The sequence below is a fragment of the Colletotrichum navitas genome, assembly GCF_030913465.1.
Source record: "Colletotrichum navitas strain CBS 125086 chromosome Unknown LY79scaffold_7, whole genome shotgun sequence".
Classification (NCBI taxonomy): Eukaryota; Fungi; Ascomycota; class Sordariomycetes; order Glomerellales; family Glomerellaceae; genus Colletotrichum; species Colletotrichum navitas.
The window spans coordinates 577315-597070 of NW_026850553.1; the positions used below are offsets into that span (position 1 = coordinate 577315).

The following is a 19756-nucleotide window of genomic DNA, read 5'->3' on the forward strand; positions in this document are numbered from 1 at the left end:
CTCTGGTCAAGTTTACAAGAGACACAAACACACACACACACACACACACACACACACACACACACACACACACACACACACACACAAATAGAAAAAGGGGAGGTTTGGTGGGGTGATTAGAATTCAGCTAGTCGGTTTCTTTCATGGCTAGTTTGTGTCGGCAGAATAGGTTGTTTTACAAAGTGTCGGTAAGGAGCTTGTTGAGCTTGGCGATCTTGGCGGAGACGCTGAGGTCGATGGTCCGGTCGCCGATCTCGACGATGAGACCTCCAATGATGTCGGGGTTGACCTGGGATGCAGTGTTAGTTCAGGCGTGTTCAGAAAAGAGGGGTAGATCTTCGCTCCGGGACCAAGGGCCTGGCCTCGGAGAAGAAGAAGAAGAAGAAATAGAGGATACTGATGGAAGGCGGCAGATCTTCGTACCTGGTTGGTGACCTTGAGCTTCTTGCCAGCGCCGGCGTAGGCGGACTTGGAGATGGCACTCTCGAGGCGGTTAAGGGTCTTGTTGTCGAGTTGCTGGGGCGGTTGTCAGTCACTGTATTCCGAAGTTCGTTACTCCCGCCACATGTCCCTCTCCGAAACTACTGCCTCGTCATATCGCGCCCTTTCTAAGACGAAATAAAGGCTGACTGGTAGACGAGGCAATCTCTCGTGCCGTATCCGATCAGTGGAGAGAAAACGGTCATAAAGGCACATCGAGTGGAACGGGCCCCATCTTCGGATCTCAAAAACGTACCGTGGCGCTGGTGACGACGAGCTCGACCTCGCCGCGGGCGGCGCTCATGATCTCGGCGAACTTCTGCGTGATACCGGGGAGGAGACCGAGGCGGTTGTTCTCGGCGAGAGCGGCAAGGAAGTTCTTGACAGTCTCCTGGGAAGTGGCGCCGGCCTGCTTGGTGAGCTCGGCGACGATGGCGTCCTTGTCCTCGGGGGTCAGAGTGGGCGCGGCCAGGACGGTGACCAGCTTGGGGTCCTTGGCGAAGATGGCCTCGAGGGTCGAGAGAGCCTTGGCCGTGGGGTCGAGCGAGGAGGATTTGGTCGCCGCGGTGTACTGTTGTAAATTGACGCAGTTAGCCTTTTCGGTTCATATTTTTTGTCTTTTCTCGTATTGTTTCCTTTCCCCAATTGCCCTTCTCCCTCTTGACTGATATCCCGCAGTTCCTCCTGGTTCCTCCTCAATTGGATCCAATTGAACCCCCGAAAACTCTCGCAAATGGACAGGGGCGTACCAGAGCGGTGGCATAGGTGCCGTCAAGGCCAAAAACGGCGACGGGGGGCTTGACGTTGTCGGAAGCGGCCGAGGAAGCAGCGGCGGCGTAGGTACGGACGGCCGGGACGCGGGCGGAGGCGACGAGGCGCGACGCGGGAGCCGCCGCGCGGAGGGAACGAACAGCCTGTCTCGAGAACATATCGTAGAGGGTTTGGGTGGCGGTGGTGTTCAATTGATGAGAGACGAGCGGAGGGAGGAATGGCTGGATTCGAAGAGGGCCGGAGATGGTAGCTTGCGTTCAGTTTTCGAGGTTGAGGTTTGAACTTCGGCAATTTGGTATATTGATGCCTTGGATATCAGGTTCTGTATTCTGAGTGGCTGTAAAGGCACTAACTTAGGTAAGCGGGCCAAGGGTTCGGATCGGTGGAAATCGGAGCTGGTCGTTCGTCGTTCTTGCTCGCAGCATAGCAGCAGTACTGGTCCACAGCTGCAGTCCCCACCTCGTTTGACGTCTTGCATGCCGTCGTTGGCATGGAATTGTATACGCGTGCACCTGGTTTACACTGCAAAACGACCATTGTCAATGTTTCATTTCAACCCAAAGCCGTGTTTCCCATAACCCTATGTGTAATCTACAGCAATATCACAGCAACCGCGTCCCTGCCTGTGTCCCCAGGCTCAGCGGTGTCAAAGTCAACGCGCCAGTCATCAGACCTTTCTGACTCCCTCGCCGATTGGCGTGCCATCCCTGTTTCCCAAACGCCCAGACAATGCATACAAGTACATCTCGAGAGCCGGTCTTGGTCTGGCTCAATCGCTTTCAATCATCTTCTCGGCAAGATCGTTCAGCGGGCCATAAAAGTCCTTCCCACTTGCGAGCTTGTGCTCGTCAACGAAGAGCACGTACTGCTTGAAGCTCGTGTTGAGGTGGGGCTCCAGGCCGAGTTCTCTGATGACGGCATAGTGGTGGCAGTAAACGTGGGCGTAGACTCGATACATGCGCTTGAAGATTTGTCGCACAGTCGACGGAAACGACTTGGGGAAGGGTACGCCTGTGTCCGTGGTTAGCAGTTCCCTCTATATCCCAGGGAAGTCTCTACGAACCAATCCTGCTCGGCAGGATCTGCTCGTCGTCAATGTGTCTCTGCACCCAGGCCATCAGGTGCTCGATGTAGTCCGGAGCTGCCATCTTGGTGGGTCTCTTGTAGTTCTCATTGTCCTGCCACAGGTACTCGAACTCGTCAGTCGCCTTCATCTCCGGGCAAGACTGAGGCGAGCAGAACTCGGTAATAGCGCCGTAGAGGAGGTTGATCTGGTTGTAAAAGTCGACCACTACAGACCAAACCTGTTAGTCGCAGTTTCCCTTTGTTCGATCCGCCCTTCCCCGTGAGAAGGCTTACTATTGACTGCCATCCACTCGTTCTCGTCTTCCCCCTCAGGCAGCTTCACGACTTTGCGCAGGCTGCCTCCTCCGAGTGTCGCCTCGGCGTATTGCCGCAGCGCGACACCGTTGTTCGCTCCCTTGACGGTGCGCGCCCGGAACTGGTTCCTAGCCGCCTTCTGGTTACTGTCCTCAGCGCAGTCGTCGTCAGCAGCTATCAACACCGGTTGGGGAATCTGAGGCTCGGAGCGGTTGATGACGGTCAAGTTCCGACCGATAAGACCGCCTCCGTGACTGCGAGGAGGATCCGGCACTGCTGGCGGTGCGACGGGAGGCTGTAGCGGTGGTATTCCCGCCAGCAGGCCGGTTCTCACGCTGAGATACTGCAAAAGAGATCTCATGGGGGAACGCCAAGAGTAGTACTGACACTGTAAGACCCGCAACTCTATCCATGCTGGGCGGTGGGTTTTATCGAATCGCACACTGAAAGAGGTTCGTTGTTGAACACCGTCGTCGATGGCTGCCCATTCCAGTGGTTAGCGGGGTAATGGGATAATTGAAACCTAGAGGCGCTGAGAGATGGCGTTGTTATTAAGGGACGTACCAGATGACCTGATGACGTCGGAGAATGTTGTCGAATTTCAATGACCGGTTCGCACGACCTGGGAAGATTCGTCGTGGAAGAATAATGCCGGCTTGAGAAGTTGAAGGATCTACGATGCGCACGCGCTGTTGGTTGTTTTGGGTGACATGAGGCAAGGTGCTTGTGAAAGGGTCCCCCCTACACAGCTGGGATGAGTGATGTTTATGCGCTTGCCCAATCAGGACGGTTGCTGGGCTGCAGAGGCCGGGCTTGTGGGGACAATGAGCCACAGACGGTCCCATGCAAGTGTGGCTGGAGTAGCCCAAGATGCATGTTACTCCTCCGTGTCCCGCAATGACGGACAGTCGGTTCCCGGAGACCAGGACCCAGAGCGACGGAAGCGCCATCATCCCCAACGAGAAAAGTAACGGCTGGCACCACGAAGGTCGGAGCTGGGATCCGCCCAAGGGCCTGAGAGAGCCTTGCAACTAAAGCAGTACCTAGGCAGGCACCTGTATACGATTTACTCGCTCACCGAAACCTTTTCCTTGCTGACTTCTCCTCTACGCCATAAAAAGCCAATCCTTGATTGATGGACTTTGTCTGCCGGGGGGTTCTATCCTCAGCTTCAAAGTGGAGACAAACTATAAACCTGTAATGATCCCCGCATTCAGTTCATCCCTTCCCCTCATCGTTCCTCCACTTCAAAAGCCTAGGAAGTTGGCATTCTTGTATGGCCAACCGCTGGTGGTCTCGTGTAGACGACCCCAAGTTCACACTGAAAGTTAATGTAGTCTCAAGTACAGTGTGTGAATGAAAAGTACCAGTCATCCGTGATCGAGCTGTCCGTCTTAACCTTTCATGCACGGTGAATAACGAGTTTGGTGCATCTTTGGCCGGCGTCGTCAATCTGCCAGATGTGCATCAGACACGCCCATTCAGACCAGGGCCTATCATGATCACCGATGTCGCAGTATCCCGTAGCAGTGCACTCAGCATCAGACCATCCTCCTCAAGGCAAGTCGAAACGAATGTAACCTTGCCCCCCCCCCGGTTCTGGCAGATAATTGCCAAGTTGGCTACAAAGTCCGGTCTCGTGGATAACGGTTAGTCTCTAAATTCGATATGGAAACCCCTTTCCCTTGTCTCTGTTGCTTTCCGCAGAGGGTCGAACTGACACCCAGGGCACGTGGACCAACATCCCGAGGGCATAGGACCACCCGGTCAATGCCGGGGATCCTCGGACAGCTTGCTGATGGCGGTGACCCTGGTGGCTGGAGGGTGAGACCGGGACGAGGGACAGCACGTCCCCCGAGAGATGGGACCTTTTGGTGTAGGGCTTCATCACCGGGTCATAATCCGCAGTCAGATAATTGACAACTGAACCAATCCAGCTGATATCGGGAGACCGTGTCAAACCCCAACGGGTACCTATCCAGCACTGATGTTATGGCACTTGGGGCTCTCTCACGAATCCCGGCAGGATTGTCAGTTGCACCAAACTCGCATATGACCAGCAAATTCCAGTACCGCACAAACGTTGGACGCCCAAAACTCAATCGGTGACCTGTTGTCAAACATTTAAATTTCTCTTCTGCTGGTGTCCGTCGTCAAGAACGGACCCATGGGTGACGAGCATTTCACAATATTCTGCTCAACCATCCAACCAGCCCTTTCCACCGCGGCGTCGAACAACGAAAGAGAGAGTCGAAGCGTTCTCATCACTTTAGCCCATTGTCCGTCCATCTCTCCGCTTGAGAAACCCAGTCCGATTGTCGCTCAGTTCAAAAAGCCCACGCTTATTGGACGTTCGTTCGTTTTGCCATATGATAATATAAAAGGGGGGGGACGCAGAAGCTCCTCAGGCGGTGGTTTGCGCAGTGGCCAGGTATCCGTGTGAGAAGCCATCATCAGAGACGTGTGCGTATGTGTTTGGGGTGCGTGCTGTAGAACACGAAGGGCAGAGAGAGCGGAATTCAGAGAAGGATCTCGCCCATGTTCTCGCCCTCGAAGCCTAGCGTGCTCAGCTTCTTGATCCGCCCCTTGTCGCGCGCCTTGTCTTTCCCCTTTCTCTCGGCCGCCAGGCCCTGCACAAGCTTGAGATCGGCCGGCTCGTAGCCTGGCGGCGGGTCGTCGTCCTTGTCGAGGTCGATCTCGCCCAGAAGGAGAACGTTTTCGCCGCGGACGAGGAAGATGCCACGCTTGATGTCGGCAAAGAGCCCGCCCTCACGCGGGGGATTGGCTTCCGGGTCCGGGTGGGCGTAGATGCGCTCGACGGTGTCTTGGAGGACGAGGTTTGCTAGGAGTGCCTGGTTAGCCACCCCACCCCTTACGGAAGAAGACCGCTCCATGCACATGGCTGGCTGGCGGCATAGGGTATGAGGTACATACCAAACTGGTCCCAGCTGCGGAGGACACCTATCAGTTTGCGCCCGTCACGGAGCGCAACCATGAGCTTCTCTACCGGCGAGGTTAGCGTTCTGTCGCGAGTGGCCCCGCGCAACAATGCGGCCAAGCATGCTGTGGTTTTCCCATACTGTCGGTCATGTCCAGTAGCTGCGCCGCAGTGGTGAACATCTGGGGCGGCAGCTGAGGGGTCTGCTGAGGCGGCGGCGCGCGTCCGCCGAGAACGGGTTGGCCCCCCTGGGGAGGGGCATCGGAGATGGTGAGGTTTTCCATGTTATCTTGTTGACATTGGTATTTGAGAGTTATTGAATTCGGGCCTGTCCCAGTCCATCGGTTTCTTGCAAAAGGGAGTGAGGCAAGCAAGATGTGATGTAGCGCGGCGAGTAGCTTATAAAGTGCCGCGATTGAGCATCGTCGGGGTCGAGTTGTTGCCGTCTGTCACTTTACCTGGGTTGGCTCGCTTCGTTGGTAGGTCAAGGTACGCTGGGCCACAGGTAGGTATGTTCGCTCAAGCCATCATCGTACTGTCCAACCCTTGCACGGCCAGCCTGGCAGCCCCCGCCAGGTGCAGCCTCGGAAATGCTGTTTTTGCGTCATCCGAAAGAAAAAGAAAAAAAAAAAGAGAAGAAGAGAAGGACTGGATCACCCATGGCTGGGTCCCTGAGCACGGATCACTAACTGACAAGCCAGAGCCGGAGACACGTGAAAGGCGGGGCATGAGTCAATCCCTGCTGTCAAAAATTCTGATGATCTCAGATGCATGCGGGGCAGTCGTAGTCGGAGTCGCAGTCGGAGCCAGTCACACAGCCTGGCTCGGTATTTAGCTCTTTGGCGCAAACTTCTGCATCGCGTGGGTGACAAGAGGTAAGGTCTCGGGTCACACGAACTCAAAGGGCACAGCATGCTTACTTCTAGTGTAGCTTCGTGTTGTTTCTCCCACGATCTTCTCTCTGCGGCCTACTGTGTGCCGTGTCTATCTATTTGATCGTGGACCGTTTGTCTCCCCCCCAAAGCACGAGAAAGAAAAGAAAAAAAGACTAGGAGATCCGAGATGCATTCGTTCTGGTCAGAGCAGCCATGGCGACCTGCCACGTTCATGCCTCCCGCCTCGCCAATTCGCATGTTTAATTTACCCTCCTATGCATCCAAGCCATGCCCAGCCCTGGGCCGCCCCTTTTTGTAATTTTCGTCATCTATAGCAAGCCAGCCAACAACGCCCGTATCATTATGCAAATGTTTGTTTCCTTTCCACGCAGGGTTAATAAGAAAGAGTTTTCGTAGAGCAATGGAAATCAGCCTCCTCAGCATCCGCCGGGGGGCCGGTGATCCGTGAAGTAAGTGCAGCAGCAACGTATGGGCACGTTCTCGGGTGGCAGCCGGGGGGACCTCGTGGTACTGCGTGCGAGAAGAACGCTCGCTTTCGCTCTCGTAATAGAGGGCAGGGGACGAAAGGCCGAGGTGCCGGTGCGCCCGACGCGTATCATGACTTCTTCATGGTGCACCTGGTCAAGGCCTCAAGAAGCTCCGGCCGCGCTGCCAGAGCATCCGCGGCTTGTTCATATGTCATCCACTTCCGCTCTCTCTTGTGTCTCTCGGGCCAGTCATCCTCTTGCGTGGTGACGGTGGCCTCGTAGAATCGATACAAGGCCTTGGCCGAGTCTTTGCTCGAGTGCTTCGGCGCACGTGTCTCGGCGATGTCTCCCAGGTCATAGTCGATGTGGATGGTGATGCCGGCCTCTTCCCAGGCCTCACGTGCCGCCGCCTCGGTGCATTCTTCGTCCGTCTCCCAGCCACCTTTGGGGAGCACCCAGCCTTTCCGGCGGGTGGATTGGATGAGAAGGACGTAGCGCTTGTCCTCGGTCAAAGGAACAACGCCAGCAACCAAGCGCTCGCCTTTGGAGTTGTAACCTGCATTACCAAGGTGTTAGTGGGTCCCGCGCTGCGAGCAGGCACACCAGGGTCGGGGAGAGGCTCAGGTAGGAAAGGGTGTCGCCTCTGTCCCATTTGCGCACTTACGCTGCTTGCTTCTTCCTGTGCGCGACTCCATTGTCCTCTCCTTATGAGAGGAGGCCATGCCTGGCAACCTGACTGTTGCGGGATTCGTTGTGGAATGGGGTTGGAGGGGTAGATGACGGTGTGGACTGTCCTGAGATGCGGTTGCGGTGGGCGGTAGGTCCGGCAACTTTTTTTTCCCTCACTTTGCAAGTCGAAAGCTGTCCAGGGTGAGGAGGTGGGTGTCGGGGTTTTATGCGGGCTCAAATACTTTTCAACGACATGATCGCGTTTTGTAGTGATGGAGTGGTTGATGGCGACGGGTCTTGAAGTCTACGGCTCCAGGGAGTGATTCTTGGGTTGGCGGCGCGTATTAAGCCTCGGATGCGACCGGTTGAGAGTTGGAGCTTCCAGATTTCTCTGGTTTGGCCAGTGTACGCCTCACACGGTGTGATCGTAGTTACGACGATACAAACACACGCGCGCACACACACACAACCGACAGCAGCGGCGGCGGCGAAGAGAGGCGAGGGGAACGCTTGGATAGATTCACCACGGCGCTGGAGAAACGAGTGGGACCAGCCTGGGTATGGCTGGCTGGCCAGTCGCACGTTTCCGGCCAAAGGGCTGAGCTTGGCCGAACCGAGTCACGCAATTGCTGCAGCGAGCGAAGGCAAACGAGCGGGAGTCGAATGGGTGAAATGAGTGAGGGAGAAGAAGGCAGGCAGGCAGCAGAAAGGCTCGTCGTGCGTCTTTCCTCCGAAAGGGGTTCGAGGCAATGGCCGATGCAGATTTCTGTTGGCCAGAGGGGAGGAAGGACAAGAAGGATGAGACAGCGAGGCGGGCGTCAGATGTGACTGAGGCACTACCAGCTTGTGACGAGAGACCCTGGTGACTGAAGGTAATAAAAAAAAAAAAAAAAAAAAAAAAAGGGCGAACTTTCTGGCTTACGACCCGGCCGCAATGGGTACGGGACAAAAAGGGTTTGATGTGGAAAGGGAAAGAAACGAGACGGGGAAGGGCCAGGATGGGTAGAAGTTGCTGGAGCCGTGGCAGTAATAAAGCAGAAAGGAGCTCTGGTGCAAGCCAGAGGGCGTCACGTTTCGCGCCATAAGAGCAAAACGGGGGGGGGGGGGGGACGGGCTCCATGGAAAATTAAAGTTGACTTATATACCTGATCCTTTGAATACAGAGAGCTTGTGCCTCTGGGAGGCCACGGCACCGAGGTAGCAGCTAGCAGCAGACTCCGTAAGAACAAAATACGGAGGCAGAAACAAAAGAAAAAGAAGAAGAAAAAGTCAGGGTACAATGCCAGGCTGGGGACTGTTAGGTAGGTGTGGTGTGGGAGGGATTGAGCCAGAGACGGTCGACCGAAATGAATGGACAAGTACCTACCTAAATTACAGTAGGAAGACAGAACAAGCCAAACCCAAACCCAAACCCAAACCCCCAAACGCTAGGAGGGAAATCGACAGGGTGTGGAATAGGTGTAGGTAGGAACCGGGGATGGATGGGTGTGAGAAGTGACATGCATGGCAAAGCTCCCCTGGTGGCTGGCTATTGAATTCAGGGCAGGGAGGGACTGCTCCCAACCTGCCTGGGCAAGGAATGCCTCTCCCGTACACTAGGTGTTCCGTACTTCGTACACTCCCTTATGCCTAAGAGATCAAGTAACTGTGCAGAGATATCCTTCTTAAAGGATCCAGAGGAAAGCAACCTTTTAGTGGTTTTCTAGGTCATTTCATCATACTGACGTTTAGAACCCCGGCGGAGTGTACACTTCTAGCTTTGACAGCTGACTAATTAAGCCGTCCTCTGCTGGTAACTTTCGCTAAAGCCTGTATACCCCCTATTGCTTCAGCATCCAAAAAAAGTATCTCATTGAAACCTTGCGCCTCAAGTCCCTGTACGGAGATAGCTTCATTCTCCAGCAACCTTGCCGGCCGCAACCAGGTATACAAATAGCGACTGAAGCTGGGCTCTAGCCCCCCGTCTCCATGACCTTACCTCTCATCAATCCTTCCCAACATGCAAACGTACAAGTAAATACATTGAAGTCGTGTACCCAAGGTGCTGTTTGCACACTCATCCTGGATCACGTGAGCCAATCAATGCGCCTGACCTGATTACGACAGCTACATTTTTCTCCACCCGCCCCTAGGCCAGTCTGACAGATTTGCCGCAGGCCCGTACAAACCCGACCTGCTTCTTCCGAGGACCGACAGAGTCCCGTCCTCTTGTATATTCTTCTTTTTCCACGTTCATCCTTTTTACGAACTTCCTCGTCACCCCACTATCCGCCACCATGTTGCGAAGCTCTGCGTGTAGAGCTGGCACCCGGGTGCTTCACGCCTCGAAACCTACAAACTCGCAATCATGCTTCTCAACCATCGCGTCGCGAACCTCGTCGAGGAAACTCGCTGCTGCGCGTCGCCCTCTGGCTCTGACCAGCCAACGTCACTATGCGAGCGCAACCGACTCGGCTCCCAACCCCAACGACAACTTCCTGTCGGGCAACACTGCCAACTACATCGATGAGATGTACATGCAGTGGAAGCAGGACCCCAAGAGCGTACACGTATCATGGCAGGTCTACTTTAAGAATATGGAGAACGGCGACATGCCTATCGCACAGGCCTTCACTCCTCCCCCTTCTCTGGTCCCTGGTGCCACTGGTGGCGTTCCAGGCATTGCCGCTGGCCCCGGTCAGGGCTCTGAGATCACCAACCACTTAAAGGTTCAGCTCCTGGTGCGCGCCTACCAAGCTCGTGGTCACCACAAGGCCAACATTGACCCCCTGGGTATCCGAAATGAGTCCGCTGGCTTCGGCAACATCAAGCCCAAGGAGCTCAGCCTCGAACACTACCAATTCTCCGAGAAGGATCTTGACGCCGAGTACGAGCTTGGCCCTGGCATCCTCCCGCGCTTCAAGAAGGATGGCCGCGAGAAGATGACTCTCCGCGAGATCATTGACGCTTGCGAAAAGATTTACTGTGGTTCCTACGGCATCGAGTTCATCCACATTCCCGACAGAGAGAAGTGCGACTGGCTGCGTGAGCGCATTGAAGTTCCCCAGCCCTTCAAGTACTCGATCGACGAGAAGCGCCGGATCCTCGACCGCCTCATCTGGAGTTCCAGCTTCGAATCCTTCCTTGCCACAAAATACCCCAACGACAAGCGTTTCGGTCTCGAGGGTTGCGAGACCCTCGTTCCTGGTATGAAGGCTCTCATCGACCGCAGTGTTGATTATGGTGTCAAGGATATCGTCATTGGCATGCCTCATCGCGGTCGCCTCAATGTCCTCAGCAATGTCGTCAGGAAGCCCAACGAGTCCATCTTCAGCGAGTTTGCCGGAACTGCCGGCGCCGAGGATGAAGGCTCCGGTGACGTCAAGTATCATCTCGGTATGAACTTTGAGCGCCCTACGCCCTCTGGCAAACGCGTTCAGCTCTCCCTCGTAGCCAACCCTTCTCACTTGGAGGCCGAAGACCCTGTTGTGCTTGGCAAGACCCGCGCCATCCAGCATTATAACAACGATGAGAAGACTCACCGCACTGCAATGGGCGTTTTGCTCCACGGTGACGCTGCTTTCGCCGCTCAGGGTGTCGTCTACGAATGCCTCGGATTCCACTCTCTGCCTGCCTTCTCCACCGGTGGTACCATTCACTTGGTTGTCAACAACCAGATCGGCTTCACGACCGACCCTCGTTTCGCTCGCTCCACCGCTTACTGTACCGACATTGCCAAGGCCATCGACGCCCCTGTCTTCCACGTCAACGCGGACGATGTTGAGGCCGTCAACTTCGTGTGCCAGATGGCCGCTGACTGGCGAGCTGAGTTCCAGCAGGACGTCATCATCGACATGGTCTGCTACCGTAAGCACGGTCACAACGAGACGGACCAGCCTTCTTTCACCCAGCCCCTCATGTACAAGCGCATCCAGGACCACGAGCCCCAAATCTCTATATACGTCAACAAGCTTCTGGAGGACGGCAGCTTCACCAAGGAGGATATTGAAGAGCACAAGCAGTGGGTCTGGGGAATGTTGGAGGAGAGTTTTTCCAAGTCCAAGGACTACCAGCCTACCTCCAAGGAATGGACCACCTCCGCCTGGAACGGCTTCAAGTCTCCCAAGGAGCTTGCTACTGAGGTCCTCCCTCACCACGAGACCAGTGTTGACAGGCAGACCCTGAAGCATCTTGGAGAGGTCATTGGCAGCACCCCTGAGGGCTTTCACGCTCACCGCAACTTGAAGCGTATTCTGTCCAACCGTACCAAGTCTGTCGTCGAGGGCCAGAACATCGACTTCCCCACCGCCGAGGCTCTGGCGTTTGGCTCCCTTGTCACTGAAGGCCACCATGTCCGCGTTTCCGGGCAGGATGTTGAGCGTGGAACCTTCTCCCAGCGTCACGCTGTCTTCCATGACCAGGAGACAGAGGACACCCACACTCCTCTCCAGCACGTCAGCAAGGACCAGGGCAAGTTCGTCATCTCCAACTCTTCCCTGAGTGAGTTTGGCGCCCTTGGTTTCGAGTACGGCTACTCTCTATCATCCCCCAACGCCTTGGTCATGTGGGAGGCTCAGTTCGGTGACTTTGCCAACAACGCACAGTGCATCATTGACCAGTTCATCGCCTCGGGCGAGGCCAAGTGGATGCAGAGAACCGGTCTTGTCGTGTCCCTCCCCCACGGCTACGACGGTCAAGGTCCCGAGCACTCCTCCGGTCGTCTAGAGCGATGGCTTCAACTGAGCAACGAGGACCCCCGTGTCTTCCCGTCTCCCGAGAAGCTTGAGCGCCAGCACCAGGACTGCAACATGCAGGTTGTCTATATGACGAGTCCCTCCAATCTGTTCCACGTGCTCCGTAGACAGATGCACCGTCAATTCCGCAAGCGTAAGTTCTCGTCATACAACCCAGCTTTTCCGCTTCTCGTCGCTAACATTCTCTAGCACTCATCATCTTCTTCTCCAAGGCTTTGCTCCGCCACCCTCTGGCTCGCTCCAACATTGAGGAGTTCACCGATGATTCTCACTTCCGCTGGATCATCCCTGACCCCGAGCACGAGACCGGCGCCATCAAGCCCAAGGAGGAGATTGACCGCGTCATCCTCTGCTCTGGTCAGGTCTGGGCTACTCTGTCCAAGTACCGCGCTGACAACAAGATTGACAACGTTGCTTTCACCCGCCTCGAGCAGCTTAACCCCTTCCCCTGGCAACAGCTGAAGGAGAACCTTGACCAGTACCCCAACGCCAAGACCATTGTTTGGTGCCAGGAGGAGCCTCTCAACGCCGGTGCATGGAGCTTCACCCAACCTCGCCTTGAGACCCTGCTCAACAACACCGAGCATCACGACCGCAAGCATGTCATGTATGCGGGACGTGGACCTAGCGCGTCCGTCGCTGCGGGTAACAAGGGACTGCACACCAAGGAGGAGCAGGAGTTCTTGGAAATGGCTTTCTCCGTCAAGCAGGACAAGCTGAAGGGCGAGTAAACGATTACACTACAGACTATAAACAGCGGGCAATAGGAAGTGATTCAAAAGATGGGTCACAACAGGATGAGAAATCAGTGGAGAGCATTTACCTCTGTTATATTGCAGAGGTTGTAATGATATGTACCTGTATTATGTTATACCTATTACTTATGTTTCTACTACTTCACGTAGAAATTCGTAAATGAGGCAATCCCTTTATATGGAAAATCTTAGTGTACCCTTGGCTTCTCATTAGTCTATTTCACCGTTAGAGTAGAGCAATTTCACCACCTATTTGCCGTGACTTTACCTCCTGCAGGTTCAGCAGATCAAGGTATCTACCGTGTAAAAGGTAGGAAATCCGCCGTCTTGTTTTCCCCGAACCTCTATTGGGGTTCTTACAAGTTCCCCGTACGTTGTGCCCTTTTGCTCTCTCCCCTCGGTCTCTGTTCGTTGCAGAGCCCGAACGAGACGGGCCAACCTTAAGATTCAATTTGTAGAGGCGCCTCCAATCAACAGGGGTTGTCACGTAAAATACAGATCAGGTACGTACTTCGTATCACAGCGCCCGGATGCCGACGAGGGTTGTTACGCAAGCCCACAGGCTCCCACGCAGCTCCCCGAACTCGGTTGTAAGTACAGTACTTCCCTCCTGAGGCAGCATACATGATCGAGAGGCAAGCCAAGAAAAAAGCGTAATAGTGCCCCCCTTTCTATCGTCTGTTCAATGCCGTTCTTGTACGCATGCGCCAAGCCCCAGACAGCCCGGCTCCTGTCCAGCGCGGAAAAAAAAAAAAAAAAAGGACAAGCAAATGGAAAGGGCAGGCCAGGCCATTGCAGAAGTCTGTGCACCTCTCCTCACAACTTGAATGGTCTACCTAGTAATACGGAGTACTTAGTACATACATACACGCATACATGGCTCACCAGGCGGCACAGGTTAACGGGGTGGAGGGGTCCAGCTTCGCCGTCCACATGCCCAGGAAGTGGACAAAAGTTCAAGCCCAGTACCCGATGTTCCAGCACTTTCTTGCCATGTCAACGATAGGCCCTTGTTGCCCTTCCTGATGAGAAATAAGAAACCCCCATCAGTTTTCGGGCATGGAGCGCCTACGACCATCCATACGAAGTACTTAGGGGCATGTCACCCACTGTTCGTCGACCTCGCCGCCGCCTCGCTTCAACGCTCAAGTACTCCGTATTGGGTGCCAAATGTGCCGCATGTCCGGCAGGCTCGGCATCCACTGCACTTGTGGCAGGGTATGTCCCCAAAACTGCGTTAGACGGCGGGTGGGGGTGCTACACCTGTTGTCTGGTCACGATGCAACTCAACACCCCCCCCCCCCCCCCCGTCCAGTACGGATGGGAGACGAGACCCCAAGCCTTCGCACGTCAGGTAGTGTACACGAAGTACCTATCACTGGACAAACGCCAGCGACAATCGGTCCTATCCTACGTAGTATACCTGTTCCCACGGCCCACTTGTACATAATAGCCTACCCAGGTACGGAGTAGTTAGCTAGGTGCGTAGGTATCTTCTGTCCACCGTTTCGACGTTGACTGCTTTTGTTGCTTCAGGCTGATGCAGTCGCCTGCGCACCGTTTCCCCCACGAACTTCGTCAGTCCTGAACCTCGAGACCCTGAAACTCGCAAATCATTGGCATTGTCGCTCGCAGTCCCAATCCTGTCGCCAGACTGCAAGAGCCTACCGCCTTTGAAATAAACAGAGAAGCTCTAACTAGGCTCTTTCTTGCCGAGCTGCATGCATCCTCACAGCCTCGTGACCCATGACATAACTGCTCTACTCTTTGAGTTTACTCGGCATCTTCCATGGTTTTTTGGGCTTGTGGAAAATAGGGTTAGATGATCGATCCAAGTACCAGAACTCGGCACGACTCTCTCTTTCACTCTCACTTGGCCCAATCACCAAGATCCCGACCCTATGTCCGACTTCCCCCTCGCCCAGGCTACCTACCTGTCCATCTATTGTGCCCACTCCCCTTTTGGCGCGACCCCAACGGCCTGTTTCCGTTTCTCTGCTGGCTTGATTCAGTAGGCAGAGCCGGCCCCAGTCTTCACACAGCAATCAGTCACTTCTATGTCTTGGCCCGAGGAACAAGCATCTCGCTGGCAGGAGTGCCCAATGCAAGTGATGCCGTTCCGTTCCGGCTGAAGCAAACAAGTGCTTCAATACGAGCTCGAAACCGTCGCCAGAGCTACTACGCGAGGCCTCTTTGGTCTAAAGGCAAGGGAGGGCTGGACTGCGGACTCAAGCGTCTCCTTTGACGTGTGTGCAGCGTGGCATATAGGGACTGCTTGACGAACGAGAAACCCGATTACTTGCTGAGCAACAGTGTTTTTTTTACTTCTCGGTGGCAACGCAGCATCTAGTTCGTCTCCAGCCACGTCTTTGGCAGGGAGTCTTCGACTTGCTCAGCGGACCAAGGACCTTGACGATCACATTGTCTCCGACAGCCCCAAGCACAACGATTCCTTAAAGAGGGCCAACAGCCATGACGTACAGGACCGCAAGGCCAACTTGGGAGCTGACTTGGTCGAAATGTGTAAAGCCCGTATGGTCCTGACTCTTCCAGTCGCGGTCCCACTAATCCGGTTCCTCGTTCCGGGGGCTGCAGCCAACCATCCATCTTGGTCCGTTAGACTCGAGATGTTTGGCGGCATGCATACCACACTGCATCGGAAGACGCTGCTACTGGAGGACAACCAACCACTCGGATGATGGCAACTCGTGATTCTCTTGGCCCGGGTGGGCGTTGTTTGCGGGGGGAGGTTCGCGTCCAGACACAATGCCAGCGTGAGCCAGTCTAGCATCCTGCATTTTCATCGGCTTGCCTTTACAGATAGATATCTAGGTGCGGAAGTGAGCGATTGCAGGCTTTGCAATAAGGCAGCCAAGAAAGCTTACCACACAAAGAAAGACCTTTCCTGTCAAGGAACCGTCCACGGGGAGGAAGGGTACGTACACTAATTGCAGCACCATCAATGTCACCCACTGCATCCATCGTAAATTGCAGCTAGTCCCGACAATTTGGGCATCTTCACGTCGCTCCGCGTCGTCTCTTTGCTGGTGCAGTACGCGTAAACTCAACAGCTCTCGTCGCTAGCAGCGCCCCAGCTTCCGAGCTGAGGTAGCACCGTCTTTCTACGCTATCGCATCTCATCTTCCCAGTTAGGTCTATCTCTCGCGTCATTCTCCGATCCGACAGAGCCGCCACCACCGTATCCTGGCACGGTGTGTACGCAGCACATCCATCTTGGGCCAACGGGATTACGAGCCCTATCATCTGCCGGAGGGTAACGCTGGCAGCTCGCATCTCTCATGCTCTGGGCTCTGCGCTCCTGCATATCCGACCCATCCATCATCGCCGTGTGACGAAAGGCAGAAACAACAGAACAGGTAGAGCGGCGCCCGACTTACATTGACGCTGATACGCCGGCAAGGCGGAAGCAAAGCTGTCGTGCAGGGCGCCTTCACGGGCAGGCAAAGGCGGCGTCGTCATACCGGAGTTTCCAATCATTACCATTGGATGTTAATTGGCCACCTCCAGACTACATATACAGATCGGTCCATGATACTTACTAGCAGACTTCTCACTACCTATTCCAAGGGCGAGCCTTAGACGCATCACATCCGTGTTCGCATCCGCATCTTACTCGCCTTGCCTTGCTGCGGCAGGTTCAGGACAACAAGCGTTACGGCCAACCAGCCACTAGCAGTCACGGCTACTGCATTCGTTGTTCGCGACTGACCGACGACCACCCACCCCTTCCTTCCCCCCATTGCATCACGAGCTCCAGAGCCCCCCGCCAGTCCACATCCTCGTCTCAACGTTGCAGCGTGTGTGAGTGAGAGTATCCGTCCACAAGTACAATCGCGCCGACGTTTCGCAACAGCGAGGCTAGATACTTAGGCCAGCAGCAACGCCCTACGGCCCCTACCACGAGCGGCCCCCTACTGCCGAACCTCACCTCGCCTCACCCAAGACAAAGCACCCTCCCTACCCACTCCACAGTGGGTGTCGCTGGGCGTTGCACGTCATCAAACAACCCAGGGAACTTCGACAACGGATTCCAGCTAATTTTTTCCGTGCTCATCCAGCGCTAGTCGAGCGGGCTGCTTCCCTGGTGCGTTGGAGCGCGCAAGTCGCCGCAGACAGCCATGGACGACACAGGCATGCAGACCCCTGATGATGCATTGTCCTATATAACCCCAATCGGTGAGCCGTTCAACCTATTCTCTCCTCCAACCATCTACCCCCGTGCAGCGTTGCCCAACCGCCGTTGGCTCGTGGCATTTTATGGGGAAGCTCCCGTCGTCCTCCCGCCGCATGCACTTTTGGCTTAGTTGCCCTTTCCTCGTGCGACCGCGCCGATCCATATTACCACATCCTCTTTCTTGTCACGCAAGCCTCTCCGACTTCGACCCTTCGATGTCGGCGCAAGCTGAAGGTGCGCGATGGATGCGCCCCAGACGAATCCCACGCTCGCTGGGTCGTTGGTCTTCCAACTTCAGATACCCTGGCCGCGTGCGCACATGATTGTTTCTTTCACCCCTCCCCACCGGTCAGTGCGAAGGAGCCCTTGCAGCCGGTCTCGCAACTCGGCTGTATATGCCCGAAAGTGCCGTGGGGTGGCGGATGGGGATCTAAAGTTCCTCTACATCGACGACGAGCGAGTGCTCAGGCTCATGCTGCTGAGCTACCCGTAATAAAGACGGCTCAATAGTAATTGCTGCACCGTGACATGCCGACTAACTCGTGCCTAGGTTACTCGAACTCGTCGCGCTGTGGTTACTGTGGCCGCCAAGGCAAGAGTCAGTCAAAACGTGAATGCCATCCCGCATCCCCAAGGCCATCCCTCGTGAATTCTCCGGAACCTTGGGTCAGCATATAGTGTTCTCCCACGTCACGGCGTACTGCCGCATGCCCTCATCACACTAGCTGCACGTGGGCTGGCCAAAGGGCGACTCGCAGCTAGCCACTGTGAGAATACGGCGCGTGAACAGTTTACTAACATGGACCATCGTTTTACAGGCTTCTCTTACTATGCTAAAGCCACATCCCTCACTCCCGAGTACTATCAGACCATGCTTGACCACTATTGGAGGCGCTCCGGGACGACCCTCTACCGGCCGGACCAGCTCCACGCGTGCTGTGTTCACTACACTCTGCGGCTGGACTCCACCCAGTTCAAACCCACCCGGGATCAGCGTCAAACGATCAACCGCTTCAACAAGTTCCTGACGGGAGAGGCCTACGCAAAGGAAGCGGCTCGTGTCCATCCGCGAACACGTGAACAGGCAAAGAAGCGGGATTCCGAATTCGATCTCATCGAGAGGGTCCACGAGGCGGAGTACGACTCGCTGCAGGTGCCCCCCGAGCCTGCTCATGTCTTCACCGTTACGCTGGAACATGATGACTTCACCGAGGAGAAGTACCTCGTGTACGAGAACTACCAACGCGTCGTCCACAAGGAACATGCTGCAGATATCACGAGGCGTGGCTTCCAGCGTTTTCTGTGCGAGTCTCCCGTTCAGCGCAGGACAATCACGACGGCCGATGGCAAGGAGCAACGCCTAGGCTCATTCCACCAATGCTACCGCTTAGACGGCAAGTTGGTGGCCATAGGCGTTTTGGATTTGCTCCCCCACTGCGTCAGTGCCGTGTACTTCCTCTACCATGAGTCCATCCACAAGTATGCCCCAGGAAAGCTGGGCGCCATTCGCGAGATTGCTCTGGCGCGGGAAGGAGGCTATCGCTACTGGTACCCTGGCTTCTACATCCACACGTGTCCCAAGATGCGATACAAGATGGATTACACGCCACAGTACATATTGGACCCAGAGACACTGGCTTGGGATCTGATGGACAAACGAGTTACGGGCCTCCTTGACAAGAAGCAGTATCTGAGCTTGTCCAAGGAGAAGCCCGATACCCCGGGAAATGGCGGCCCCAAGGAAGCCACGGAGAATACAACAGCAGGCGACGAGCTTGCCGGAGAAGACCCCGTGGGCGAGAGCGGCGACGACGATAACGATACCTTCCTTTTCAACACTGGCATGCCTGGCATCATGTCGCTGGACGAGATACGCTCCCTGGACCAGATGGACCACCTCAAGCTACGGATAGACGGCTCCGGCATGCTCTTCAAGACGGGTGATCTGGTGGCCTGGCAGCGTCAGGATGTCGGATCTAGCGGGTGTTTGAAGGCCGGAATCGCAGAGTTGGTGGCGGCATTGGGACCTGACCTGTTGGATGATCTCGTGGTGGACTTTTGGAATCCTCGCCTGTAAGGGACGGAGCGGGATGGTCGGAGTGACCATCTCATCAATGTCTCGGTGGACTGCGGTCACATCTTATGATTCTCATACCGAAGTCTTGGTACAAATTCAAGTGTATGATTCAAGCTCTAGATGGATGCCTTCGCTTGTTGACGTGCCTTTGTGACCATAAAAGCTTGATAAGACCCCCCCCCCCCCCCCCCCCCAAGCAGTGAATAGGAGCTTCTAGTTGGCCGTTCAACAAGCATGGGCCTTTCAGATGTCTGTATAGTTTTGGAAAAACTGCCGCGTCATGTACCCGAGCCCGCACACTCAATATCAATGCTGGCAGTCGTCGGCTGACCCGCTAAACGTTGGAAAGCTGATGTCAGGCCTCGTTGAGATGTATTCATGCCTGCCTTGCTTCG

The 19756-nt window shown here is 55.3% G+C and overlaps 7 protein-coding genes across 7 annotated transcripts; 3 read left to right on the forward strand and 4 right to left on the reverse strand.

The window, feature by feature from the left end:
• Window positions 1–89: 89 nt before the first annotated feature.
• On the reverse strand, window positions 90–1518 carry LY79DRAFT_540928 (ATP synthase delta subunit). The gene is made up of 4 exons (XM_060556903.1): window positions 1230–1518; window positions 737–1051; window positions 424–516; window positions 90–289 (listed from the first exon to the last, which is right to left on the reverse strand). The coding sequence occupies exons 1-4, from the start codon at window positions 1407–1409 to the stop codon at window positions 176–178; spliced, it is 702 nt and encodes a 233-aa protein (XP_060418507.1). The 5' UTR covers window positions 1410–1518; the 3' UTR covers window positions 90–175.
• Window positions 1519–1719: 201 nt separating this feature from the next.
• Window positions 1720–3342, reverse strand: LY79DRAFT_540933 (putative maintenance of ploidy protein mob1). Its single transcript, XM_060556904.1, has 4 exons — window positions 3019–3342; window positions 2611–2777; window positions 2315–2542; window positions 1720–2262 (listed from the first exon to the last, which is right to left on the reverse strand). The coding sequence occupies exons 1-4, from the start codon at window positions 3042–3044 to the stop codon at window positions 2021–2023; spliced, it is 663 nt and encodes a 220-aa protein (XP_060418508.1). The 5' UTR covers window positions 3045–3342; the 3' UTR covers window positions 1720–2020.
• Window positions 3343–5112: 1770 nt separating this feature from the next.
• Window positions 5113–5966, reverse strand: LY79DRAFT_354997 (LSM domain-containing protein). The gene is made up of 3 exons (XM_060552680.1): window positions 5712–5966; window positions 5566–5634; window positions 5113–5473 (listed from the first exon to the last, which is right to left on the reverse strand). The coding sequence occupies exons 1-3, from the start codon at window positions 5851–5853 to the stop codon at window positions 5151–5153; spliced, it is 534 nt and encodes a 177-aa protein (XP_060418509.1). The 5' UTR covers window positions 5854–5966; the 3' UTR covers window positions 5113–5150.
• Window positions 5967–7060: 1094 nt separating this feature from the next.
• Window positions 7061–7654, reverse strand: LY79DRAFT_666548 (NUDIX domain-containing protein; the record flags this gene model as incomplete). Its single annotated transcript, XM_060563244.1, has 2 exons — window positions 7061–7488; window positions 7597–7654. 2 exons carry the CDS (start codon window positions 7652–7654, stop codon window positions 7061–7063), a joined length of 486 nt encoding a protein of 161 aa, XP_060418510.1.
• Window positions 7655–9877: 2223 nt separating this feature from the next.
• On the forward strand, window positions 9878–13065 carry LY79DRAFT_507399 (oxoglutarate dehydrogenase; the record flags this gene model as incomplete). Its single annotated transcript, XM_060553824.1, has 2 exons — window positions 9878–12467; window positions 12524–13065. 2 exons carry the CDS (start codon window positions 9878–9880, stop codon window positions 13063–13065), a joined length of 3132 nt encoding a protein of 1043 aa, XP_060418511.1.
• Window positions 13066–13186: 121 nt separating this feature from the next.
• Window positions 13187–15788, forward strand: LY79DRAFT_576543 (uncharacterized protein; the record flags this gene model as incomplete). The annotated part of the gene is made up of 6 exons (XM_060559802.1): window positions 13187–13235; window positions 13304–13399; window positions 13588–13592; window positions 13613–13679; window positions 14178–14307; window positions 15440–15788. The coding sequence occupies 6 exons, from the start codon at window positions 13187–13189 to the stop codon at window positions 15786–15788; spliced, it is 696 nt and encodes a 231-aa protein (XP_060418512.1).
• Window positions 15789–17752: 1964 nt separating this feature from the next.
• Window positions 17753–19488, forward strand: LY79DRAFT_540957 (arginine-tRNA-protein transferase). The gene is made up of 2 exons (XM_060556905.1): window positions 17753–17894; window positions 18103–19488. The coding sequence occupies exons 1-2, from the start codon at window positions 17813–17815 to the stop codon at window positions 19359–19361; spliced, it is 1341 nt and encodes a 446-aa protein (XP_060418513.1). The 5' UTR covers window positions 17753–17812; the 3' UTR covers window positions 19362–19488.
• The last annotated feature ends 268 nt before the right edge of the window (window positions 19489–19756 follow it).